This window comes from Coregonus clupeaformis, chromosome 10 (genome assembly GCF_020615455.1).
Source record: "Coregonus clupeaformis isolate EN_2021a chromosome 10, ASM2061545v1, whole genome shotgun sequence".
In the NCBI taxonomy this organism is placed as follows: domain Eukaryota; kingdom Metazoa; phylum Chordata; class Actinopteri; order Salmoniformes; family Salmonidae; genus Coregonus; species Coregonus clupeaformis.
The window spans coordinates 13,126,622-13,152,417 of NC_059201.1; the positions used below are offsets into that span (position 1 = coordinate 13,126,622).

A 25,796-nucleotide genomic window follows, 5' to 3' on the forward strand; every position below is an offset into this window, starting at 1 on the left:
GTCATGATGCAATCACATGCAATCAGACCAAGGAGAACACAGACACACGTTGGCTTGGATGTCAGTCTGTTTTTGCTTTCTTCACAACTCCTTATGGAATTGTCAGGCCAGGAGCACAAACAGATCTGGGACCAGGCTAGACACAATGCCCATGTTCCCCAGAGAGAGAGAGCCTTAAGGGGTGGGCTTACAGGCATTGGCGTACCTTGTCTCCCAAGGGCCTCACCTCATGTCAGCTCAAGTTTCTTTTGCCCATCTGTGCATCAGGCCAACAGAACAAATAGCATCTCATTCAAGAGCTGGTTATTTTAGTCCGTGAATAAGTGGAAGAATACAGTACTTATGAATATTTCTGAAACACAAATGAAAAAATATATACAATTATTTTCCATCAAATAAAACAAGCTACTTTTGTATAATGACTTCCTATATCTCACATGTAATATAAATTGAGCCGTCATGCCTTTCGTTCATATACCCGCAGGTGGCGCTACAACCCTTCGCATAAAACCCAATGTATCGATTGTCTGATCCGGCAGCGTCAGCCGTGGTTGAGGGAACAAGGCAGTCCTTGCGTCGAATACGTCAGTGAAGCAGCATGGCGGAGATGTGGTTGGAGTGTCTGCGCTCTGAATGTGTGTGGGGAAAAAATTATCTGCCGATTTAAAAAGAAAGATAAGTGTTGATTGCATTTGGTGTCAAATAAGTGTTTATCTACGATGGAGAGCCACAGCGGTGGCAACGTCCCTGCATCGAAATACAGCTCAGTGAAATATTACATCCCACCCGAGAGTAACGTTACACCAAGTCAAGATGGCGAGCATTCTGGTACCGAGCAAGCTGGTGGTACCGAGACAAGACCGAGAACTGGAGTATCTTCTACGCAATATATTCCAAAAGCGGGGGACCGCTTGAACTTTCAAATACCGAGAAAGAACAAAGAAAAGAGAGGTAGCTACTTTCTCAAAAGCTAAATTCGCCGTATATGCTAGCTAGCTGATGTTTTCCAACATTTAAATAATGCTAACGTTACTGCATGCTAGCTGGTAGCTAACGTTACTTGTAAACAAACTGTATTCCATCTGTCTGATCATTGAATTTGACCCTGTTCAGCAAATAGCTAGAGGGTAGCTTGTTCACTTAGCATGTTCTTCGCTAAGGTCAGCTGCTTTTATTGCACCTGAAAGTGAAACATTGTTTACCTGTGGTCAGGTAGGTAGCTAGCTAGCTAGGTAGCCATTTGAGTGTAGTGTAGAGTGGAGGTAGGCACTACGTGAGAGTTGTATGTCTTGTGTGAAATGTGCATGCTGTTAGAACAGCATGTTTTCTAGTTTCCCTTGCACACTACTGTAGGCTAGCCTACATCTTACACACTGTTTCTGCAGGTGACGTTAGCAGTCTTTGTTTGGACACACCCACGTCCCATGGTTGTTGTTACATACCCTTCCCGACACACACGTCTTTGGATCCTAAATACAGGGAAGTCCTCCTAGACAACCTGTTCTACAGAACACCATTTATGTAGAGGTGTCATCTCTCGAGCCCCAATCAGTCAGTATGTTCTAGTGTTGTGTATGCTGCCAAAATGTTATTGATAGAAAAATTGTTGGACCGGAAGAATATAGATTTGATTTGTTCGAATGGACAAAAATCGCAATATTAAACAATTACTCTTAAGTGTCCTCTGGATGTGATTTATTGCTGGGCATTGCCTAGCCCTTGATAATCTCTCAGTTCCATTACATTACACATACAGTGCATTCGGAAAGTATTCAGACCCCTTGACTTTTTCCAAATTGTATTATGGTATAGCCTTATTCTAAAATGTCAATCTACACACAACATAATGACAACGTTTTTTTTTTTTGTATGTGTATATATATATATATATATATATATATATTACAGAAATGCCTTATTTACATAATTATTCTGATCCTTTGCTATGAGACTCGAAATTGAGCTCAGGTGCATCCTGTTTCCATTGATCATCCTTGAGATCGTTCTACAACTTCATTGGAGTCCACCTGTGGTAAATTCAATTGATTGGACATGATTTGGAAAGGCACACACCTGTCTACATAAGATCCCACAGTTGACAGTGCATTTCAGAGCAAAAACCAAGCCACGAGGTCGAAGGAATTGTCCGTAGAGCTCTGAGACAGGATTGTGTCGGCACAGATCTGGGGAAGGGTACCAAAGAATGTCTGCAGCATTGAAGGTCCCCAAGAACACAGTGGCCTCCATCGTTCTTAAATCGAAGAAGTTTGGAACCACCAAGACTCTTCCTAGAGCTGGCCGCCCTTGCCAACTCAATATCGGGGGAGAAGGGCCTTGGTCAGGGAGGTGACCAAGAACCCAATGGTCACTGACAGAGCTCCAGAGTTCCTCTGTGCAGATGGGAGAACATTCCAGAAGGACAACCATCTCTGCAGCACTCCACCAATCAGGCCTGTATGGTAGAGTGGCCAGACGGAAGCCACTCCTCAGTAAAAGGCACAAGACAGCCCGCTTGGAGTTTGCCAAAAGGCACCTAAAGGACTCAGACCATGAGAAACAAGATTCTCTGTTCTGATGAAACAAATATCAAACTCTTTGGCCTGAATGCCAAGCGTCACATCTGGAGGAAACCTGGCACCATCCCTACGGTGAAGCATGGTGGTGGCAGCATCATGCTGTGGGGATGTTTTTCTGCGGCGGGGACTGGGAGACTAGTCAGGATCGAGGGGAAAGATGAACGGCGCAAAGTACAGAGAGATCCTTGATGAAAACCTGCTCCAGAGCGCTCAGGACCTCAGACTGGGGTGAAGGTTCATCTTCCAACAGGACAATGACCCTAAGCACACAGCCAAGACAACGCAGGAGTGGCTTCGGGACATGTCCTTGAGTGGCCCAGCCAGAGCTCAGACTTGAACCTGATCGAACATCTCTGGATAGACCTGAAAATAGCTGTGCAGCGACGCTCCCCATCCAACCCGACAGAGCTTGAGAGGATCTGCAGAGAAGAATGGGAGAAACTCCCTAGATACAAGTGTGCCAAGCTTGTAGCGTCATACCCAAGAAGACTCAAGGCTGTAATCGTTGCCAAAGGTGCTTCAACAAAGTACTGAGGAAAGGGTCTGAATACTTATGTAAATGTGATATTTCAGTTATGATTTTTAATTTGCAAAAATTTCTAACCCTGTTTTTGCTTTGTCGTTATGGGGTATTGTGTGTAGATTGAGAGAGGGAACTATGTAATCCATTTAAAAATAAGGCTGTAACGTAACAGTGGAAAAAGTCAAGGGGTCTGAATACTTTTCAAATGCACTGTAAGTCAGTGGATGAAGACAGACAGAAAACAGAGAGAACGCCTATGCTAATTAGCTATTTAGCAAATCATGCTCCGAACACCTGTGTGTGTGTGTGTATTGGAAGAAGGCAGCCAGAAACATGTTGTCACTGAAAAATACTGTCGGCTGCAACAGTGATAAAGCCGGTTAAAACAGTGTACAATCAGTGTATATTTTGCGTTTGTGAAATTATTTTGATGTGAAATGAAAGTAAAGGGCTTTATGATTCTGTAACCGTATCGCAATCGAGAATCCATTTACTTTTAGATGGAGAATCTGGCTGTTTTGGCTGCCTGAGCCAGTCTACCTCTGAAAATAGCATATGTTGACCTTAAGGAGCAACGGTAGGCTCCTGAAGAGTACATCTTGGGCTAGCTAGGCAATTCCACGCCAACAGTGACCCTGAGACTCAGATTGTTCCCTTTAAAATGTATGTCGAACAAAAAACCAATGATTGCAACGTTAAACAAACCATACAACTCATTGCACAAGGACGACTTTTAACAATTTCCACTGTAAAATTTACAAACACATTTACTTGAAGAACAGTGCAGATGCAAAGTTTGGTAACAGAATGACTGCACAAACCACACACAACCTTCATTCTGTTACCAAACTCTGCAGCTGCACTGTTCTTCAAGTAAACATGCTTTTGTAAAATGTTCTGTTGAAATTGTTAAAAGTAGTCGTTGTGCGTAGAGTTGTATGGTTTGTTTAACTTTGCAATCATTGGTTTTTGTTTGGCAATACATCTTTAAGTGAAAAATCAGAGTCTCCGTGTCGCTCGATTACCATGGAAATTGCCCTGCTGTTATCAGAATTTCTGCAGAGCGTATCGCCGTAGGATTGCATTGCATTGACCGGCAGAGTGGTCTTTTAGTCATCCCGGTTGCGAGATGCACTATTGAGATCAAAGAGCAGATCCACATTTAGCCGCGTGCGCACATTTAGTTTATTGCTTGTTAATTAGTGAATTATTTGCACAGTTATAGCAAATTTTTGGTCAGCAAACAGGCTTCGTACAGTCATGAAAATCTTGGTGTAAATTAATTACAGCGGTAGCCAATTCAACACACATCATGTGTGCTGGCTAGCAGGGGTGAAACTTTGGTTTTAGAAGTGGGGGGGACATAATAAATATATATTTATATATTACAGTGAGGGGGGAAAAAGTATTTGATCCCCTCCTGATTTTGTATGTTTGCCCACTGACAAAGAAATGATCAGTCTATAATTGTAATGGTAGGTTTATTTGAACAGTGAGAGACAGAATAACAACAACACAAATCCAGAAAAACGCATGTAAAAAATGTTATACATTGATTTGTATTTTAATGAGGGAAATAAGTATTTGACCCCTCTGCAAAACATGACTTAGTACTTGGTGGCAAAACCCTTGTTGGCGATCAGAGGTCAGACATTTCTTGTAGTTGGCCACCAGGTTTGCACACATATCAGGAGGGATTCTGTTCCACTCCTCTTTGCAGATCTTCTCCAAGTCATTAAGGTTTCGAGGCTGACGTTTGGCAACTCGAACCTTCAGCTCCCTCCACAGATTTTCTATGGGATTAAGGTCTGGAGACTGGCTAGGTCACTCCAGGACCTTAATGTGCTTCTTCTTGATCCACTCTTTTGTTGCCCTGGCCGTTTTGTTTTGGGTCATTGTCATGCTGGAATAGCCATCCACGACCCATTTTCAATGCCCAAGATTTGACGGTACATGGCCCCGTCCATCGTCCCTTTGATGCGGTGAAGTTGTCCTGTCCCCTTAGCAGAAAAACACCCCCAAAGCATAATGTTTCCACCTCCATGTTTGACGGTGGGGATGGTGTTCTTGGGGTCATAGGCAGCATTCCTCCTCCTCCAAACACGGCGAGTTGAGTTGATGCCAAAGAGCTCGATTTTGGTCTCATCTGACCACAACACTTTCACCCAGTTCTCCTCTGAATCATTCAGATGTTCATAGGCAAACTTCAGACAGCCCTGTATATGTGCTTTCTTGAGCAGGGGGACCTTGCGGGCACTGCAGGATTTCAGTCCTTCACGGCGTAGTGTGTTACCAATTGTTTTCTTGGTGACTATGGTCCCAGCTGCCTTGAGATCATTAACAAGATCCTCCCGTGTAGTTCTGGGCTGATTCCTCACCGTTCTCATGATCATTGCAACTCCACAAGGTGAGATCTTGCATGGAGCCCCAGGCCGAGGGAGATTGACAGGTCTTTTGTGTTTCTTCCATTTGCGAATAATCATTGTCACCTTCTCACCAAGCTGCCTGGCGATGGTCTTGTAGCCCATTCCAGCCGTGTGTAGGTCTACAATCTTGTCCCTGACATCCTTGGAGAGCTCTTTGGTCTTGGCCATGGTGGAGAGTTTGGAATCTGATTGATTGCTTCTGTGGACAGGTGTCTTTTATACAGGTAACAAGCTGAGATTAGGAGCAGTCCCTTTAAGAGTGTGCTCTAATCTCAGCTCGTTACCTGTATAAAAGACACCAGGGAGCCAGAAATCTTTCTGATTTGAGAGGGGGTCAAATACTTATTTACCTCATTTAAAATGCAAATCAATTCATAACGTTTTTTACATGCGTATTTCTGGATTTTTTTGTTGTTATTTTGTCTATCACTGTTCAAATAAACCTAACATTAAAATTATAGACTGATCATTTCTTTGTCAGTGGGCAAACGTACAAAATCAGCAGGGGATCAAATACTTTTTTCCCCTCACTATCTATATATACAGTGGGGAGAACAAGTATTTCATACACTGCCGATTTTGCAGGTTTTCCTACTTACAAAGCATGTAGAGGTCTGTAATTTTTATCATAGGTACACTTCAACTGTGAGAGATGGAATCTAAAAAAAAAAATCCAGAAAATCACATCGTATGATTTTTAAGTAATTAATTTGCATTTTATTGCATGACATAAGTATTTGATCACCTACCAACCAGTAAGAATTCCGGCTCTCACAGACCTGTTAGTTTTTCTTTAAGAATCCCTCCTGTTCTCCACTCATTACCTGTATTAACTGCACCTGTTTGAACTCGTTACCTGTATAAAAGACACCTGTCCACACACTCAATCAAACAGACTCCAACCTCTCCACAATGGCCAAGACCAGAGAGCTGTGTAAGGACATCAGGGATACAATTGTAGACCTGCACAAGGCTGGGATGGGCTACAGGACAATAGGCAAGCAGCCTGGTGAGAAGGCAACAACTGTTGGCGCAATTATTAGAAAATGGAAGAAGTTCAAGATGACGGTCAATCACCCACGGTCTGGGGCTCCATGCAAGATCTCACCTCGTGGGGCATCAATGATCATGAGGAAGGTGAGGGATCAGCCCAGAACTACACGGCAGGACCTGGTCAATGACCTGAAGAGAGCTGGGACCACAGTCTCAAAGAAAACCATTAGTAACACACTACGCCGTCATGGATTAAAATCCTGCAGCACACGCAAGGTCCCCCTGCTCAAGCCAGCGCATGTCCAGGCCCGTCTGAAGTTTGCCAATGACCATCTGGATGATCCAGAGGAGGAATGGGAGAAGGTCATGTGGTCTGATGAGACAAAAATAGAGCTTTTGGTCTAAACTCCACTCGCCGTGTTTGGAGGAAGAAGAAGGATGAGTACAACCCCAAGAACACCATCCCAACCGTGAAGCATGGAGGTGGAAACATCATTCTTTGGGGATGCTTTTCTGCAAAGTGGACAGGACGACTGCTCCGTATTGAGGGGAGGGTGGATGGGGCCATGTATCGCAAGATCTTGGCCAACAACCTCCTTCCCTCAGTAAGAGCATTGAAGATGGGTCGTGGCTGGGTCTTCCGGCATGACAACAACCCGAAACATACAGCCAGGGCAACTAAGGAGTGGCTCCGTAAGAAGCATCTCAAGGTCCTGGAGTGGCCTAGCCAGTCTCCAGACCTGAACCCAATAGAGGGAGCTGAAAGTCCGTATTGCCCAGCGACAGCCCCGAAACCTGAAGGATCTGGAGAAGGTCTGTATGGAGGAGTGGGCCAAAATCCCTGCTGCAGTGTGTGCAAACCTGGTCAAGACCTACACGAAACGTATGATCTCTGTAATTGCAAACAAAGGTTTCTGTACCAAATATTAAGTTCTGCTTTTCTGATGTATCAAATACTTATGTCATGCAATAAAATGCAAATTAATTACTTAAAAATCATACAATGTGATTTTCTGGATTTTTGCTTTAGATTCCGTCTCTCACAGTTGAAGTGTACCTATGATAAAAATTACAAACCTCTACATGCTTTGTAAGTAGGAAACACTGCGATTTTGCAGGTTATCAAATACTTGTTCTCCCCACTGTGTGTGTGTGTATGTGTGTGTGTGTGTGTGTGTGATATATATATATATATATATATATATACACACACACACACACACACACACACACACAGTGGGGGAAAAAATTATTTAGCCAGCCACCAATTGCGCAAGTTCTCCCACTTAAAAAGATGAGAGAGGCCTGTAATTTTCATCATAGGTACACGTCAACTATGACAGACAAAATGAGAGAGAAAAAATCCAGAAAATCACATTGTAGGATTTTAAATGAATTTATTTGCAAATTATGGTGGAAAATAAGTATTTGGTCAATAACAAAAGTTTCTCAATACTTTGTTATATACCCTTTGTTGGCAATGACAGAGGTCAAATGTTTTCTGTAAGTCATCACAAGGTTTTCACACACTGTTGCTGGTTTTTTGGCCCATTCCTCCATGCAGATCTCCTCTAGAGCAGTGATGTTTTGGTGCTGTCGCTGGGCAACACAGACTTTCAACTCCCTCCAAAGATTTTCTATGGGGTTGAGATCTGGAGACTGGCTAGGCCACTCCAGGACCTTGAAATGCTCCTTACGAAGCCACTCCTTCGTTGCCCGGGCGGTGTGTTTGGGATCATTGTCATGCTGAAAGACCCAGCCACGTTTCATCTTCAATGCCCTTGCTGATGGAAGGAGGTTTTCATTCAAAATCTGACGATACATGGCCCCATTCATTCTTTCCTTTACACGGATCAGTCGTCCTGGTCCCTTTGCAGAAAAACAGCCCCAAAGCATGATGTTTCCACCCCCATGCTTCACAGTAGGTATGGTGTTCTTTGGATGCAACTCAGCATTCTTTGTCCTCCTTTTTTACCAAAAAGTTCTATTTTGGTTTCATCTGACCATATGACATTCTCCCAATCCTCTTCTGGATCATCCAAATGCAGTCTAGCAAACTTCAGACGGGCCTGGACATGTACTGGCTTAAGCAGGGGGACACGTCTGGCACTGCAGGATTTGAGTCCCTGGCGGCGTAGTGTGTTACTGATGGTAGGCTTTGTTACTTTGGTCCCAGCTCTCTGCAGGTCATTCACTAGGTCCCCCCGTGTGGTTCTGGGATTTTTGCTCACCGTTCTTGTGATCATTTTGACCCCACGGGGTGAGATCTTGCGTGGAGCCCCAGATCGAGGGAGATTATCAGTGGTCTTGTATGTCTTCCATTTCCTAATAATTGCTCCCACAGTTGATTTCTTCAAACCAAGCTGCTTACCTATTGCAGATTCAGTCTTCCCAGCCTGGTGCAGGTCTACAATTCTGTTTCTGGTGTCCTTTGACAGCTCTTTGGTCTTGGCCATAGTGGAGTTTGGAGTGTGACGGTTTGAGGTTGTGGACATGTGTCTTTTATACTGATAACAAGTTCAAACAGGTGCCATTAATACAGGTTACTAGTGGAGGACAGAGGAGCCTCTTAAAGAAGAAGTTACAGGTCTGTGAGAGCCAGAAATCTTGCTTGTTTGTAGGTGACCAAATACTTATTTTCCACCATAATATGCAAATAAATTCATTAAAAATCCTACAATGTGATTTTCTGGATTTGTTTTCATCAATTTGTCTGTCATAGTTGACGTGTATCTGATGAAAATTACAGGCCTCTCTCATCTTTTTAAGTGGGAGAACTTGCACAATTGGTGGCTGACTAAATACTTTTTTCCCCCACTGTGTGTGTGTGTGTGTGTGTGTGTGTGTGTGTTATATATATATATATATATATATATATATATATATATATATATATATATATATATATATATATATATATATATATTTTTTTTTTAATCCAGTCGGATAAACACTCCAAACAGCCTACCCGACCACTCGGAGGCGTCCACATGGTCCTAAAGCACAATGTTGCCTCGTTTTGTATCACATGTATCACACAGTTCCCAGTGGAAGTTGCGCCCCTGCTGGCTAGTTATCTCGCTAGTTAACTATTTAGCCATGATCATGTATTAGTCTAATTGTCATGTATGATATCCTAAACTTTCCATCGGCATAACCGCAAATGGCGACACTCTGTTGATAAAACAATGCTTAGCCTACTCCGGTTGTAAAACAGCATCTCCAGCGCCCAATATTGGGAGCTGAGAAATGACTAACACTGTTGAAAAGCTGGGATTCCCCTCTATTCAACATTGGTCATATCATTCTGACAACTTTCAAATATATTCCTAGAACAGCCTAATGGAAAAATATCTCCCATGCTGTCAATAGATCTCCTCTGAAACCTGAATATTTAAGCCTTACAAGGTTATAAATAAACATCTTCATTAGTTACCTTGCTTTGAAGTAGCCTACTTTAGCCATTTGATCCCAGATTCATTGATTGAGGACATTATTTTATAAAGAAATAAAACAAAACATATTTGGTTGTAATTTAAAAAATGAAATATGTCATAGCCTATGAATGGTGGCCAACCAACCGTCAGGAGAGCCTTGAAGGGGCTGTGTTGTATTTTGATACCGGCTTGAATATGCAAAGAAGCCAATAAGCAGAGAGTAGCCTACATTTTTGTCTGATTCTCTGTATGGTGATGGACCTAATAATGATAATAATGAATCTCTGTATGGTGATAGGCCTAATAGTGATAATAATGAATCTCTTTATGGTGATAGGCCTAATAGTGATAATAATGAATATATTTATGGTGATAGGCCTAATAGTGATAATAATGAATCTCTGTATGGTGATGGACCTAATAATGATAATAATGAATCTCTGTATGGTGATAGGCCTAATAGTGATAATAATGAATCTCTATGGTGATGGACCTAATAATGATAATAATTAATCTCTGTGTGGTGATAGGCCAAATAATGATAATATTGAATGTTATTCATTAAAGTGGTTCCTTGCATCATACAACACCCTTTTCACTTTTCAGACCATTTTTTTATTTTTGGAGATGTGACTTGAGCTTTCAGAAAAGTAAAAAAAAACAGTTGTACTTGTCTAAAGGACAAGTGGCTAAAAAGAGTTACTTTCAAACCCTGTGTATGTGTGGGCCAATATTTTGTGCTTGATTCTAGATTATGCATTATTTTGTCACGGGACAAATAAATTGTGATTGTCTCTTGTCTCCAACAGCCTTGTTCCAGTATGTGTCGTCAGAGTCCCGGGAGTTTGAAGACATCTTGACTGTCCTGTCTTCCAACTACAGAGAAGCCAGCTCCAACGGGATGTTCATGTACACCAAGCCAAGACTGGTCCACAGTGAACTGCTGGAGAAGGATGTAAGCAATGCTTTAGGCCGGGTGACATCATACAGAAATGCCATTCATCTGCAGCGCAGATGTTTTTTCATCTTTTCGATCATTGTTTGATTGACAGTTTGTAGAGAAAAGGAGGGAGCTGAAGCTGGATGGGAGGACAGAGAAGGAGCTGGAGGAGACCCACTGTTTCCTGATGGCTGACGCCACCAAGGTAAGAACCTGTAGTATTTACACATTTCTATGTACGATTGAGTGTACATATTACATATGATAATACTGTTATACCCCTGGTTATAGCTGCCATGGATCTGTGAGAAGGGCCTGCTTGTGGGGCACAGCTGGATCACAGCTCTGGGGAACCCTGCCAAGGGTAAGGTCATCGTCCAAGCACTTTTGGGTTATTTAAACCTGACGAAGTGTTGGCAATGTATCTTTGGTGTAGTTATTGAAGTTGGTATGTGTAATACAGAGATTTCTAAACTGAAGTGAGGCTAATTGTAGAAAAAAATATTGGGATAGTAAAACAGTTATAAGGAGGAATAAGACTGAATTGTTTCTGTTTTGTCTTTCAGGTGTTTATCTGTCTAAAAACTCAGACTTACTGCAGATCAATCCCTTTAACCCTGGAGTCATGGGAGAGATCATCATATTCAAGGTCATCAGGGTAAGAAACGACCATCGTTGTTGTTTTTCTCAAAAGGTTTGTCGTCCTTACGTGGTCAGGAAAAATTCAAGGCCGTTTTGAACATGTAAATGAAAGTGCTCTCTCTCTCACTCTCTCTCACACACACACACACACACACACACACACACACACACACACACACACACACAGGGTAAAGTGAAGAGCATCTATGAGAACATGTCAAAGAACCTTCTGGACCCCACGCCCAAGTTTGACAGCCATTTCTCCAAGAACGCCAGCAAAGTGACATCTCTCACCTCCTATAGAGCATACGAGCTTACTCAGGTAAATGCTGGTATTAACAACATTGTGTGTAGAGGATAGGGCTCAGTAGATGTGTTATACCGGTTACTTACTGATATTCTGTTTGTTTGGAAAACAAACATCTGTAAATCAAACTGAAATGCAAGTGCGGCATTAAGGTTTCTTGTTTAAGTCATCATACTGTCTCTTCATACCAGAAGTCCCATTCTGTCCTGTTTGTTTGCTTTTTCCCCCCACAGCAATACTTCTATGAGTATGACTTTGATGAGCTGAAGTCTCGTCCGAGGCATGTGTGTCCCTATGCAGTGGTCTCTTTCCAGTTCAAAGGCAAAGATGCTCCTCTTCAAGCCAAGCCCATGGCTCCCCTAAGGTACTCCAGCACAGATAGAACAATGAGACGGGTATTTTACCGGATGTATAAATGTGAAGCATCCGCTTGGCGTTTCCACTCACTACCAAATATGGTAGGGAGAGGAAGCCCAATGGCCGGCAGTGGGAGGAGATGGATTTTGGCCGACATTCTGCACATTTTCTCATCGATGAAACATTTGATCTCCATACAGTTTTCTGTTCCCAAAACTAGAATCGGTTACGAACACAGAGGACTATGTTTTGTGGACTTTACACTTTGCCAAAGTTGTTAAAAATTGCGTTATTTACAAGGAGTTTAAAGGCAAATTGAGTTATTGCGCACTTCACAGAGTAGGCGTTCCCTAGCGGAAATATGTAGATGCATGCTAAAATGGTCCAATAGGATCTCCCTAGCTCATGCTTGGCTCTGCCCACCTCCTTGCTTGTTCTGCCCACTATGACTCATTAGTTCCCATTGGAAACGACAGGCTGTGGACTACCTTTTGGTTTAATTATATCCTAATACAGGTATATATGTGTTCATGTGACAATGTTAGGCAAATGATTTAGTTTTCTTTCCCTATCAGGTCAAACAGCCAAACGTCTGAAGGAAGTACAGGTAATCCATATCTTTTGAGACTAATTCATGAATGGCTTTAAAAATACGGTGGGTTTTAAAAAATTGTAGTCATTGAGCAGTGCTCGTATACAGAGCGACTTCCACTGTGTTTGTGTTATTTACTGATGGCTGTTTGACTGTCACGTCCCTGTGTCTACAGGCAGGAGTAAATACACAGTGTGGAGTGGAGAGCTGGTGAATGAGGGTAGGGCCGTGTCCCACGTCTCCTTCTGTTCCTTCTCGCCCCCCTTCCTGCCTTTCAAACTGTGAGTCATGTGACCTGTTTTACAAATCAATGTCAACTTGTTAATGAAGTCACCATTTTATGTATTTATTCATAACGTTTGCTTTTTAGCCACGTTAAGTCTAAAGGTGTCCACGTGAGGAGGATTCAATGTTAGTAAATGAACCTGTGTCTCTTTTGTGTGTCCGTCCGTCTGTAGGCCTGAGAAGCTGGATCTGGGTCTAGTGATGTGTATCGACCAGGTGAATCAGATGATCCCCTCAGCTCTGTTCTCCTGGAACCTGTACGCAGGCAGCCACGAAGGTACACCTTACAGGAGGGAACACGTGACACACACAGTGGTAATATATACATTATGTTCAGTGAAAAGTTAGTGCACACTGCGATCTATGCTTCCACGTTGTACAACATAGGGGTGGGTACCTGTTGTCTTTCTACTTGTGCGGTGTAGATTTCACAGTGATATTTTAATGTGTCTTGAATACTCCGCTGTTCCTGCCATAACCAACCAGCAATTTGAAGAAGAGTCGCTGCTATTCACAGGGCTTCTAACGTCTCTTCTGTAACATCTGTGTGTGTGTGTGTGTTGGCTATTCTAGTGTTGAAGAATGGAATCTACTGCAGCCTGCTGGAGGTGGTGAATAAGAGCAAGTCGGGAGACCGTCTGGCAGCACTACTACAAGGCCTGGAGACACAGAGACTGGTAGGTCCAGGTCCAGGTCCTCCTGGAGGGCTACTGAGAATGCAGGCTTTTGCTCCTGGCCTGCTCTAACACCTCTTCTATGTGCAGGTGCTTGTCCACGCATTGGCTGACAAAGGATTCCTCTTCCTCCTGTCTTCAGTTCAGATGGCTGCTCCGGCTGGTAGGTCAGAGTAGAAAGTATGTTGTACTAAAACTGTGAAGGAGGTAATTGCTCCAGTAATGATTTGTGTTTTTGTGTTTTTCAGAAAGAAGAGACGGGTGGAAAAGAGGCCTTCAAGCGCTCTTCGTTTTTCAAGAGTCGAGGGATGTGACAAAATACAGTACAAATTCTCCAGCTACCCAGGAGCCTTTGCAGTCGTCATCCTCCCCTGACACTGTGATGCCCCAGCTGAACAGCTTTGTCCCGGCCCTGCATCACGCCCTGGTCAAGGTGCGCTCCAACCCGCCCGCTGACCTCTCGGCCGGGGTCGAGCACCAGGCCAGGGACTATCTAAGTGGACTTCACGATGGAAAGGTATAAATGTGTGACAGTATGATAATTATATGATATTATAAACCAGGTAGTTTGGATGCTGATTGGCTGAAACCTGTGGTATATTGGCCAATATACAACACCCCCTTAGGCCTTATTGCTTAAATATATCATATTGATTTAAATGTTATGTTTTGACTAGATTTCTGTCTAGTCAAAGTTTTTCCCACATGGTGCAAAGACAGCCATAAGGTGTATGTTATTGATGATCTATTATGTGTGTTATACTGTGTAGCTTTCTGTATGACATGGAGCTAGTGATTTTCCATGCAAGCAGACGGTAAAGTACTGCATCATCTCATCATCTCCTCTCTAGCTCCGCCACGTTCCCATGACGGAGTACGACGCCAAGCTGGATGACCGGGGGAAGCTCTTCCCGGCTCCAAAACACCATAAGCTCAACATGGAGGGCTACCTGCGCTCCTACGTCTACAGCCCTAACCTTTTCACCATGCCCGTGGTCCGAGCCAAGGAGATCATGGAGAGTTACTGCGTCGTGCTTGATGACAACAGCCCTGTGACTGACTGGGAGGGTGGCAGTAGGGCCAGCGGGAACAAGCCAGTGGTAGGGTCGGAGGTCGAGCCTAATGGTGCCACTGCTGCCCAGCCCCCTGCGGTCCAGGTCAACCTCTCTCCTTTTCAGTCTCCTACTGACTCCAACCCTCAGAAGGTGAAGGAGCTGATCAACCTGATCCTGAAGTGTCGGAAGAACGCAGAGGGTGATGTGAGGAAGAGAGGGGAGGCGCAGGGAGGAGCGAAGGAGGGGGCAGGGCCGTTGGACCCCCGTGGGCTGAAGAGGAAGCTGGAGAGGGAGACTGCAGAGAGGACTCTGAAGTACCTGAAAAGGGCCTCACAGGAGAGGGGTGGAGTGGACAGCAGACCAGGTATGATAGGCCTTACTGAGGGGTCGTGGTGCCTTGGAATTGCTTCAATACTGTGGCACTGTCTTTGGGATAACATAGGTCCCACAGTTTTCCCTTGACAGGTCAGATAAACTCCTAGCCTGCCTAGGCATAAGGAAAGCATGTTGATGTCAAGCTTCTCTTAGATCTAGGCTCTCAAGTGTGTCTATGGGCAACTTCCTGACACTCCTAGCAAAACAGATACATTACATCTTGAGTTGATCCCAATCTGTCTTCTGTTCTCACTTCCTCCCTCTAGCTGAAGGGGGCCAGAGCCAGTCCTGTCTGTCCTCTCTGATGCTCCACAGTGTGGGTCTGAGAGACGTGGACCTAAGGAGAGACGGATCAGAGGCTGCTGTCAAGTTACTGAAAATGTTAACCAGCCTGAAGAATGCTGCAGGTCAACATCCACAGGGTTCTGAGGGGAGGGGAGGAGGGTCAAGAGAAGGGACGGAGCAAACTGAAGCTCTGCTGTTTGATAGGATGATCAAGCTGGGTCTGCCGCCCAATCAGGACATTGACCTAAGGAAACGACCTTCTGGGGGCCTGCAGGACAAGTCTGAGTACTTAGAGGTACTGAACTAAACTGGAATTATCACTTCAAAGATGATATCCCCAACTCTGATATGCTTCCAACAGTGATTTCACAAATAAATCACTTAGGAGCTATCAGTATGAATTCAATTACTGTAAATCCAAGTGCAATATGGGTGTGTCCTATGTGTACATGACATTGTATTCTCGTGTGTGTGTCTCTCTGTCTGTCTCTGTGTGTGTGTGTAGGAGCAGGCAGCAGGCAGCGTGAGCAGTCTGGAGGGCTTCAGCCCCAGTTCCAACGGTGAAATGCCCAGGAGATCGCACTCACAATATCAGGGGGAGGAGCAGATTCCATGGGTCCTCATCCCCATCACAGGTAAGGATGGACTATCCAATCCCCTATGTGTCGCCTGACGGGGGGTCGAGCGTGCCCAAGCCTTGTTCAATAATCCAGAGTCTTGCAATAGTTGCCGAGGACTGGTCTACAGAGGAGACCGTAATGCGCAGCCCCCTCCCGAGGCCCCTCTACGTCCAAGCCTGTCACAGTCGGAGACACAACAATTGAGGCTGTTCTGAGTGCAAAAGGGGGTGCAACTCAATATTAGGAAGGTGTTCCTAATGTTTTATACACGCAGTGTATGCTATGTAGAACAGACTTGGTGTTTCTCGGGCATGTAGAGTATAGAATCGCGGAAGCTCTATATAGGCTAAGACCTTTTTCTTCTGCAATGACCAAGCCTCCGACCAGCTCTGCTTGGGATACCAGGTTCACGTGACATCGCTTACACAAGGTCGGCCTCTTCGGAGGAAAGGAAGGTCAACCGTTTGCCCTCGAGACAGCCACCTTCATTTTTCACCATGTGCTCGATTGGCTTCCCGACCAATCCGGATCCGCCCGTGACGGGCACATGCATCGGCTCAGCCTTAGGCAACAATAAACGCAGACAATCAAAAGGACAAATAGCCTAAAATAGCGACAGATATTAGATTTTTATTTATTTATTTTTTAGTTGGATTGAAAATAAGTGTTTAGCTCATTAGGCCTATATTACAAAATAGTATATTGCTAAGTATTTTAGCAACACAAACAAGTAGGCTAGCCTAAAATTATACGAAGTCAGTCAACATACTATTTTGGGCTATTTTGAATTAAAATCAGTCTGCCATTTTTAACTCAGTAAGACTCTCGCGTTAGCTATCTATAGATACAGAAAGTACATTCAAACCTGTAAAATGTTTCATTAGAATTTTCCTCCTCAAATAAAGTCAGTATTAGATAATTTTTCTGTGCGCTCAAGTGAAGAACGGGGGGCAAGGCTATCTCTTGTCTTGCGTACTTCAAATAGGCTGCTAAACCTGTCTGAGGCTAGTAGGCTGCTAAACCTGTCTGAGGCTAGTAGGCTGCTAAACCTGTCTGAGGCTAGTAGGCTGCTAAACCTGCCAATAGAAAAGCTGCAGGTGCGAGGTGCAGTCACTCTTCCATAGGCTACCTGTGAGTAGCAGTAGCTAGTAGTCTAACGGGTGACAGCATGTGCAGCGAATCTGACTATCCTACTTTCTCAGCACCATCACTCACGTACCACAATAAGAAAATACCAGGAAGACTGTTTTTTAAATATGTGTAAAGAAATATAAATTGATTTACATTTCTGTGAGAAGCGGATCTTGCTGATATGTGATATGTGAAACTATTATGATATTTTGTAATACCTTTTCCTCCTGTGCAGGGTTGAAGTCAAAGAAGTACTGCCAGAGAGAGAAGGACAACCCTCAGGACCCACGCTTCGTACCCCAGATCCCCATGGCAACCAGCAGCTACCCCCCCTGTGTTCCGGAGCGAAGGGAAAGAAACTTCACCCCTACGCTAGAGGAGCCCCCAGAGCCTAGCCCCAGTCCTCCCCTAGAGGAGCCCCCAGAGCCTAGCCCCAGTCCTCCCCTAGAGGAGCCAGAAGAGCACAGCCCCGTCCCCAGTCCCTACCCCAGTCCCTACCCCAGTCCCTACCCCAGTCCTTACCCCAGTCCCATAGAGGATGATGAGCAATTAGCTGAAACCCCCTGTGACCCCACAGAAATAACCAACAACGAAAAGACAACCACAGACAAGACAAACCAGAGCCTCCTTCAGATCCCTGTTACTCCAGAGAGCACCAGCCTTCCAGAGAAAAGCAGCTACCCATCCCCCTCCCCTGAGCCAGGGCCAGCTGAAGAACCAACCCATACTAACCCTAGCCCCGTGGAGGCTGGCCAGGAACAAGCTGAAGGCAGCACAGGAAAATATATACCAACTGTTGTGGCATTTGAAGACCGAAGAACAATGGAGGTTGAACAGGAAGAGGAGGTTGTTGAAGAGAGAGAGGAGGAGGAACAGGTGACTGAGGAAGTAGAGGAGGAGGAAGATGTGATGGAAGTGGTAGATGAGGAGGAACAGGTGACAGAGGATGTGAAAGAGAAAGATGATGTGGAGGAGGAGAACGTGGTGATGGAAGTGGAGGAGCAGCTGGAGGAAGGGGAATTGGTGGAGGACGAGAACAAACATGTGGAAGAGGAGGTGGAGACAGAGTCTAAACAGACAGAGCAGGTGTCACCCAGACCACCCTCCCCCATTCCTCCTGTCCATAATCGCCAACCCATCCAGAATCCTCCTCTTGTCCAGAATCCTCCTCTTGTCCAGAATCCTCCTCTTGTCCAGAATCCTCCTCTTGTCCAGAATCCTCCTCTTGTCCAGAATCCTCCTCCTGTCCAGAATCCTCCTCCCGTCCAGAATCCTCCTCCCGTCCAGAATCCTCCTGTCCAGAGGCCCGTTCTGACCGGAGTGGAAGGTATCCTGGACCAGCAGTTCAGTGACTTCTCCACAGAGATGCAGATCCTCCTGCTCAGAGAGAGCGTCCACTACAACTCACCGCTCCTCCATACCCAGAATGCTCCACAGCAGCTCCTGGTGCCTCTGCTCCTGCACTTCTCAGAGTACGTCTCCTTCTACAACTCCTCCCCTCCCATGCAGGCCTACGTCTCCTCGCTCCGAGACCGCATGGGCACCATCATAGACACACAGGAGCAATGGATTCCCAGCACGTTAGCCACCCACCCTGCCCTGGTCTCATCTAACACTAACCACGTTAGCCACCCACCCATCTTAGCCACCCACCCTGCCCTGGTCTCATCTAACACTAACCACCACCACGTTGACCACGCTCCTCCTACCACTACATACAACTGGAACCCTTCTCTCTGTGGCACTAAGTCTCCGTCTGTCCCCAGCCACCGCCTCTCTCCTGCTCCTGGCCTTAGCCTTGCTGTGTCTCAGTCTGTCCCAAGTCGTCACTCTCCTACGCTGTTTGCCCCTGGTCTTGATAGCTCAAACTCTTACAGTTCTCTACCTGTGTCTCAGTTTCACTCAGCTGAATCTCATTTTAATAGTAATAATAATAATAATAGTGCAACGATTCCCTCTTCATTGTTTCCCGGCACGGCCTGTCCTCCTACTCTCTACAACAACCCACCCCAGACACAGACGGGCCTACCTCAACTCAGCTCCAGTCTAGCGCCACTGCCCCTCCAACCACTGGACAGCCAATGGACAACCACAACACAGAACCCTGGCTCAGACGGGAGACTGGGAACCTGCAAACCAAGTGATATGTCAAAAGTAAATAAGTGGACAACCACAACACAGAACCCTGGCTCAGACGGGAGACTGGGAACCTGCAAACCAAGTGATATGTCAAAAGCAAATAAGTGGACAACCACAACACAGAACCCTGACTCAGACGGGAGACTGGGAACCTGCAAACCAAGTGATATGTCAAAAGCAAATAAGTGGACAAACACAACACAGAACCCTGACTTGGATGTCCGAGGGCTACGAGCAAAGTGCAAGCCGCAAACAAGTGCCATGTTTGAATCAAAAGACGATGTCATAATGGTGGATCAGCCGGTTTCAGCAGCCACTGTGGAGGCTCCCCCTCCTCGCACTCAGATGATTGACAGTTTGTCAGGGGTGGGAGGACCAGTGGTAGAGCCTGGGCCAGGTCCCGCCCCCCCTTTAGCCATCAGTAGTCTGATCAGCCAGCTGAAGCCGGAGTTGTTCAGTAACCTGGTGGAGATTATAAAGGATGTCCAGAAGAACTCTGTCCAGTTCTACATCCACACACAGGAGGGGGAGAGGGAGGTCTCCCACCACATCAAGGTTATTGTAAAGCAACTGCTAATGTAAAAAGAGCTTTAGAAATACATTGGAATGATTGAATGGGGTCTGGGGCGTACACATGTAGTCACACACACACCAAGCTCTCTCTTTTCATTGCATGTTTAAATGTGTGTGTATTGTAGCAGCATCAATGTATGAAACTGAACTTGTTTCTCTGTTGTCCCACTAGGAGTACCTGCAGAGGTTGGGGAACGTGGAACGCAGTCCTGTGAGTTTCCTGGAGAGAGAGAACCGGATGGACAAACTAATGGTTCTCATCCAGAACAAGGACATTGCAGCGCACATTCATAAGGTACACTACAATAATATTAACGATATATCAGTTCTAGTCATGACATTTCTATGACATTATTATTTCTACGTAATATATCAGAACGTCCCACAACGTTGTGCCTTGCTGAACGCGGACCTGGTAACTAACATGCTTGGCATCTTCTTTGTTTTAATGAAAGAAAGTTGACCTACTGTTCCGCTATTGGCAGTTCACAACATCAGTAACAGCTCTAAGGTGTTATTAATAAGGTGTCATTAAGTTAATCATGCTGGTATGCGTGTGGTGGTCAGATCCCGGCGCTGGTGCAGCTGAAGAGGCAGCCGTCGGTGATCTTTGCTGGAGTAGACAGTCTGGACGATGTGAAGAACCACACCTACAACGAGCTGTTTGTTTCCGGAGGATTCGTCGTCTCAGACGAGTTTGTCCTCAACCCCGAATACATCACTCACGGTGAGTCTGAGTTTTAGAGGGATGGACTCAGAAGACAACCCACCTGCTTCTCGGGCTTTGGGTAGACGTTGAGCCAAGAGGATACTCACAATGTGTGTCTGGGACTGGAGCATGGCCAAATTGGGACTTGACCAACTGCCAGTTTTCTTATTGTTGACCAGCAGGGGTTTTACATGCACGTTTTTAGAAGATGAAGTAACTGAGTAACATGTTGTGTTGTAGAGCGTCTGCGGGTGATTCTGATGTTCCTGGACCAACAGAACTCAGCGGAGAGCCTGTGGAGGTGGAGGGTCCACTGGAAGACCCAGAAGAAACTGAAGGAACAATCCAGGTACTGGTGCTTTTGAAATGGTCAATGTTCAATAGCGCCAACATAAAATGATTATGAACAAACTCGAAGGCAGTTTTTGTTTGCGTTGGTGAAACTGTAGTATGCACTAAACTCTGAACTAAGACTTAACTACATTTGACATTTTAGTCATTTAGCAGAGTACATGTTTATCCAGAATGACTTAAAAGGGGCAATCAGCAATTGCTACATACATTTTTGGACTTATAAATTAATTATATGTACCCATTGATTCTTGAAGAATATAACTTATAAATGCCTTATGAGCTTAGTTTAACTGTCGTACCCCATCAGAACCTAAAATATAAGTTTGTTTAACTTCAATGTTTGTAAACAATGGAAATGCAAACAAACAGTGTAAAGCCTCAAAACATGGTTCAAACGATCATGTTGATATCATGGATGTTCAGTCCTCAAAACGATCATGTTGATATCATGGATGTTCAGTCCTCAAAACGATAATGTTGATATCATGGATGTTCAGTCCTCAAAACGATCATGTTGATATCATGATGTTCAGTCCTCAAAACGATCATGTTGATATCATGGATGTTCAGTCCTCAAAACGATCATGTTGATATCATGGATGTTCAGTCCTCAAAACGATCATGTTGATATCATGGATGTTCAGTCCTCAAAACGATCATGTTGATATCATGGAGGTTCAGTCCTCAAAACGATCATGTTGATATCATGGAGGTTCAGTCCTCAAAACGATCATGTTGATATCATGGATGTTCAGTCCTCAAAACGATCATGTTGATATCATGGATGTTCAGTCCTCAAAACGATCATGTTGATATCATGGATGTTCAGTCCTCAAAACGATAATGTTGATATCATGGATGTTCAGTCCTCAAAACGATCATGTTGATATCATGGAGGTTCAGTCCTCAAAACGATCATGTTGATATCATGGAGGTTCAGTCCTCAAAACGATCATGTTGATATCATGGAGGTTCAGTCCTCAAAACGATCATGTTGATATCATGGAGGTTCAGTCCTCAAAACATGGTTAAAATGGTCAAATCAAATTGTATTTGTCACATGCGCCGAACACAACAGGTGTAGACCTTACAGTGAAACGCTTACTTACAAGACCTAACCAACAATGCAGTTTTAAGAGAAATAACTTAAGTAATCAATAGATAAGTACAGAGTCTATATACAGGGGGTACGGTACAGAGTCAATATACAGGCTATATACAGGGGGTACCGGTACAGAGTCAATATACAGGCTATATACAGGGGGTAACGGTACAGAGTCAATATACAGGCTATATACAGGGGGTAACGGTACAGAGTCAATATACAGGCTATATACAGGGGGTACCGGTACAGAGTCAATGTGCGGGGGCACCGCTTAGTCAAGGTAATTTTTAGGGCCTTCCTCTGACACCCCCTGGTATAGAGGTCCTGGATGGCAGGAAGCTTGGCCCTAGTGATGTACTGGGCCATACGCACTAACCTCTGTAGTGCCTTGCGGTCGGAGGGCGAGCAGTTGCCATACCAGACAGTGATGCAACCAGTCAGGATGCTCTTGATGGTGCAGCTGTATAACTTTTTGAGGATCTGAGGACCCATGCTTTGATATCATAGAGGTTCAGTCCTTGCATCCATAGCTCTGTCCAAGAATTTGAGGGATTACATTTTCTCCAGGCCCATCCCTAAGCTTTTTACCAAAACAGTGGCGGTGAGTACGCTTTGTTTCAACAGCTGATTGGCCCTTTAATGAAATAAGTAGAATTTCTGTTCAAAATTTTCCCCCTAACTTCTCAGATTTGATTGAACTGATATCCTCCTGATCTCTGTCCCCATCCAGGTTTAAAAGTGAAGCCAGGAAGATCTTGAACCTGCTGACCACGTACCAAAAGAAGAACATTGTGGAGTTCCTGCCGTACCATGAGTGTGATGCTCCGTCTCGCCCCGCCCCCGACCTGGACTGTCTCCTCAAGCTGCAGGCACAGCACATTCAGCAACGACACATCATCTTCCTCACAGGTAACACACACACACTACCTAGACTGTGATCAAGCTGCAGGCCTGGTACATCCAGCAAAGACACATTTCCCTCACAGGTAACACACACACACACACACACACACACTAAACTAATGCTTTTCTGTTCCAGAGAGCCACTACGAGATGTTCCCCCACTACTCCAGCACTGGCATCGTCATCGCCAACATCAACGACATCATGCACAACTTCGGTGGCCTAGTTGGTTTCCATGACATCAGAGACAAGCGGTCTACCTCAGAGGACCTCATAGCTGCAGCTACCACAGGTAGTTAGTATGAGTCATATTTAGGAACAGGAGTTTTTCCACTGACCATAGCCTGTAACTAAGGCCCAGAGTTTGTTCTGGTCAGGTCACATGGTCAGGAAATGCTGTTGGCCAATAGCATATCACAGAATCATATTGTTTTCGTAGCTTTTTGGGGTAAAAGAGGCATCTAAACATGATCTCTAGAGCACAGAACAATTCTGCCCTTCCCAATGTTTTACAATTTACCCACAACCCTGACTATTGAAACCTTTTGTATTTTCCATCCACAGTCCGAGAGGAAAAGCGTGTGCTGGAGGAACCCATCCTCCTGGACTCCCCCTCCTCCCCAGATCGCCTGGTGGACCGCTTGTCCACTCCGCTGAACGAGGACGACTTCCGTCCGCCCCTCCCCGACCAGCTGGTCCCTGATGCGGGGACCCCCATGGAGCTCAACTTCCAGGCCCTGAAGGAGGCCATCTCTCAGTTCAAGGCTGATAAGGCTGCTCGGTCACAGATGGCACCTCCAGAGGTGGAGGGGGAGGGACCAGACTCCCCACCAGGACCAAGGATTCCTGGCCTGGGTACAGACTCACCGGGGGGTCTAGGGGACTCTGGAGTTAATTTCCTCACCCCTGGTCCTGGTCTCACCCCTGGTCCTGGCCTCCTCACTCCTGCCCCTGGTCTCACCCCTGGTGCTGGTCTCCTCACTCCTGCCCCTGTCTCTCTCCTCTCCAGCCAGTCCCCTGCTGGAATACACAAGAAAGTGGGACTGACTCCCACATGGCAGGCCGAAGAAGCTACCCTCTCCTCCCTCCACTCTAAGCTGGGTCTGAGTGGAACTGGTGGTGCTGAGGTGACCAGTGACATGTCTCTGTGTGGCTCCCAGGACAGACTGAACGCTTTCAGCAGCCACCGGGGTCCTATAGCTGGCATTGTCACTGAGGGCCACGGAGAGTCAGGAGCCACACCCAGCAACGCTAACGACCCCCACGGCCCTGAGCCTCCAAGGACCCAGGGGGAGAACACTAAACCCAGCCCAGTGGCAGGCAGCCTCCAGGGGGGAGGAGGAATGACTGACGAGGCCCCTAGCAGCCCCCTCCCTGGTCCTCCTGGTCCCAGGGCAGCAGCCCCCCGGCATGGTGGTGTTGGGGATAACATAGCGGCAGCTGCAGACAGACTGGCACAGGCAGCCAGACAGCAGCAGAGAAACGGCTTGTTACCCATGCCTAATACACTGTTCCTTAACAGCAACCTCAATATGCACAACCATGGCATGAGCGTATTGCAACGGCCCATGTTGAACAGGCTGGAAGGACCTGCAGGACTGGGAGGTATCAGAGCATTGATGCCTAACGCCATGGCATGGGCTAGGATGGGCCAGGCAGGGGGGCCCGAGTCCTGTCTATGGGCCCTTCAGCACCAGAACATGGGGCTGGGGGGCCACACCTTCCCTCCTCGACTGATGGGGAACCCTCATCACCCCTGGGGGGGTAACCAGACAGCTAACCAGGGGCGTGGGAATGGCCCTTGGAAGCGGTGACGAACGGCCGTGTGAACAAACGAGGGTTGTGTTCAGTAGGTATCAACCTGAAAACACTGAGTGAAACAGGGAGGAACTACCTGGATGTTCATTTTCGTTTTCTGTTGTGCCCCAATGGATAGAGCAGCCAGCACGACTACCTACTTCACGGATAGTCCAATCTGTTCTATACATTAACATTTTTCTAACTGAACAATTGTGTAAAATTGCACCCTCCTGTCCCGAACAGGCCCCAGTAGTGAATCTTTGTTTATGATCCGAAAGAAGCGCTTCAACAGACTTGACATTAAATAACTTTTTTTTTCTCCACCAGATCAATCAATTTTATTTTTCAATCAATTTTATTTTATATAGCCCTTCTTACATCAGCTAATATCTCGAAGTGCTGTACAGAAACCCAGCCTAAAACCCCAAACAGCTAGTAATGCAGGTGTAGAAGCACGGTGAAGGTAAAGCCAGCTGTGGGCTGGCGATGCTACTCACTAACATGTCAGATCTTGTAAAACGAAACGATTATATTTGTATTTTCTAGGAAAAACTTTTTGGTTATTACTTGTTTGTTTGTTTGTTTGTGTAGGGGCTGGATTCAATCATATCCACTTTAGCCGACGTCTGCGTAGCGGTTATTTTGGCGATGTTTGAGGTGGAACTGTGTTAGAGCTGTCAAATACACAAGCGGCTCCTGGCATTACACCTAAAGCGGACATTGCAATTGGCTGCATGGAGTCGCATTAAGAGAAATCCCATGCAGCCTTGTTTACAAATTCTAACACTGGAATGTGAGATGTAATCTACACCTCGATTAGGCTGATAGAAATCCTCATTATTTCATTATTTTTCAATTTGAGCGTAATTATTTCTATATAGCCTACACGTTCTCATTCTGAACTTCTAATGGGAGTGGGGCAGGTGTGGCTTTGTGACAATGATCAAGAGCAGCTGCTCACCCATTTAAGGCCCAGTTCGACCTTCAACACCGCC

At 45.4% G+C, this 25,796-nt stretch overlaps 1 protein-coding gene across 2 annotated transcripts; it reads left to right on the plus strand.

Annotated features, from left to right (window-relative positions):
* Window positions 1-554: 554 nt before the first annotated feature.
* Window positions 555-25,181, plus strand: LOC121574753 (protein TASOR). 2 transcript variants are annotated; one of them, XM_041887310.2, is made up of 24 exons: window positions 555-951; window positions 10,765-10,910; window positions 11,008-11,100; window positions 11,187-11,259; window positions 11,462-11,553; window positions 11,725-11,859; window positions 12,078-12,208; window positions 12,777-12,808; window positions 12,969-13,074; window positions 13,252-13,355; window positions 13,652-13,755; window positions 13,843-13,915; window positions 14,001-14,269; window positions 14,604-15,171; window positions 15,449-15,762; window positions 15,973-16,102; window positions 17,454-19,436; window positions 19,518-19,912; window positions 20,103-20,225; window positions 20,498-20,657; window positions 20,880-20,988; window positions 22,829-23,007; window positions 23,138-23,293; window positions 23,566-25,181. In XM_041887310.2, exons 1-24 carry the CDS (start codon window positions 720-722, stop codon window positions 24,813-24,815), a joined length of 6,957 nt encoding a protein of 2,318 aa, XP_041743244.1. In that variant the 5' UTR covers window positions 555-719; the 3' UTR covers window positions 24,816-25,181. The 2 variants fall into 2 exon arrangements, with proteins under 2 accessions (XP_041743244.1, XP_041743243.1); XM_041887309.2 differs by having other exon boundaries at window positions 556-951; window positions 17,454-19,912.
* Window positions 25,182-25,796: the final 615 nt, after the last annotated feature.

Excerpts from the sequence above, each read along its gene's own strand:
- LOC121574753 (XM_041887309.2), top strand. The coding sequence starts at position 720 with ATGGAGAGCCACAGCGGTGGCAACGTCCCTGCATCGAAATACAGCTCA. Across the intron at positions 14,270-14,603 it reads GTGGACTTCACGATGGAAAG|CTCCGCCACGTTCCCATGAC; the intron begins GTATAAATGTGT and ends TCTCCTCTCTAG. Across the intron at positions 15,172-15,448 it reads TGGAGTGGACAGCAGACCAG|CTGAAGGGGGCCAGAGCCAG; the intron begins GTATGATAGGCC and ends TCCTCCCTCTAG.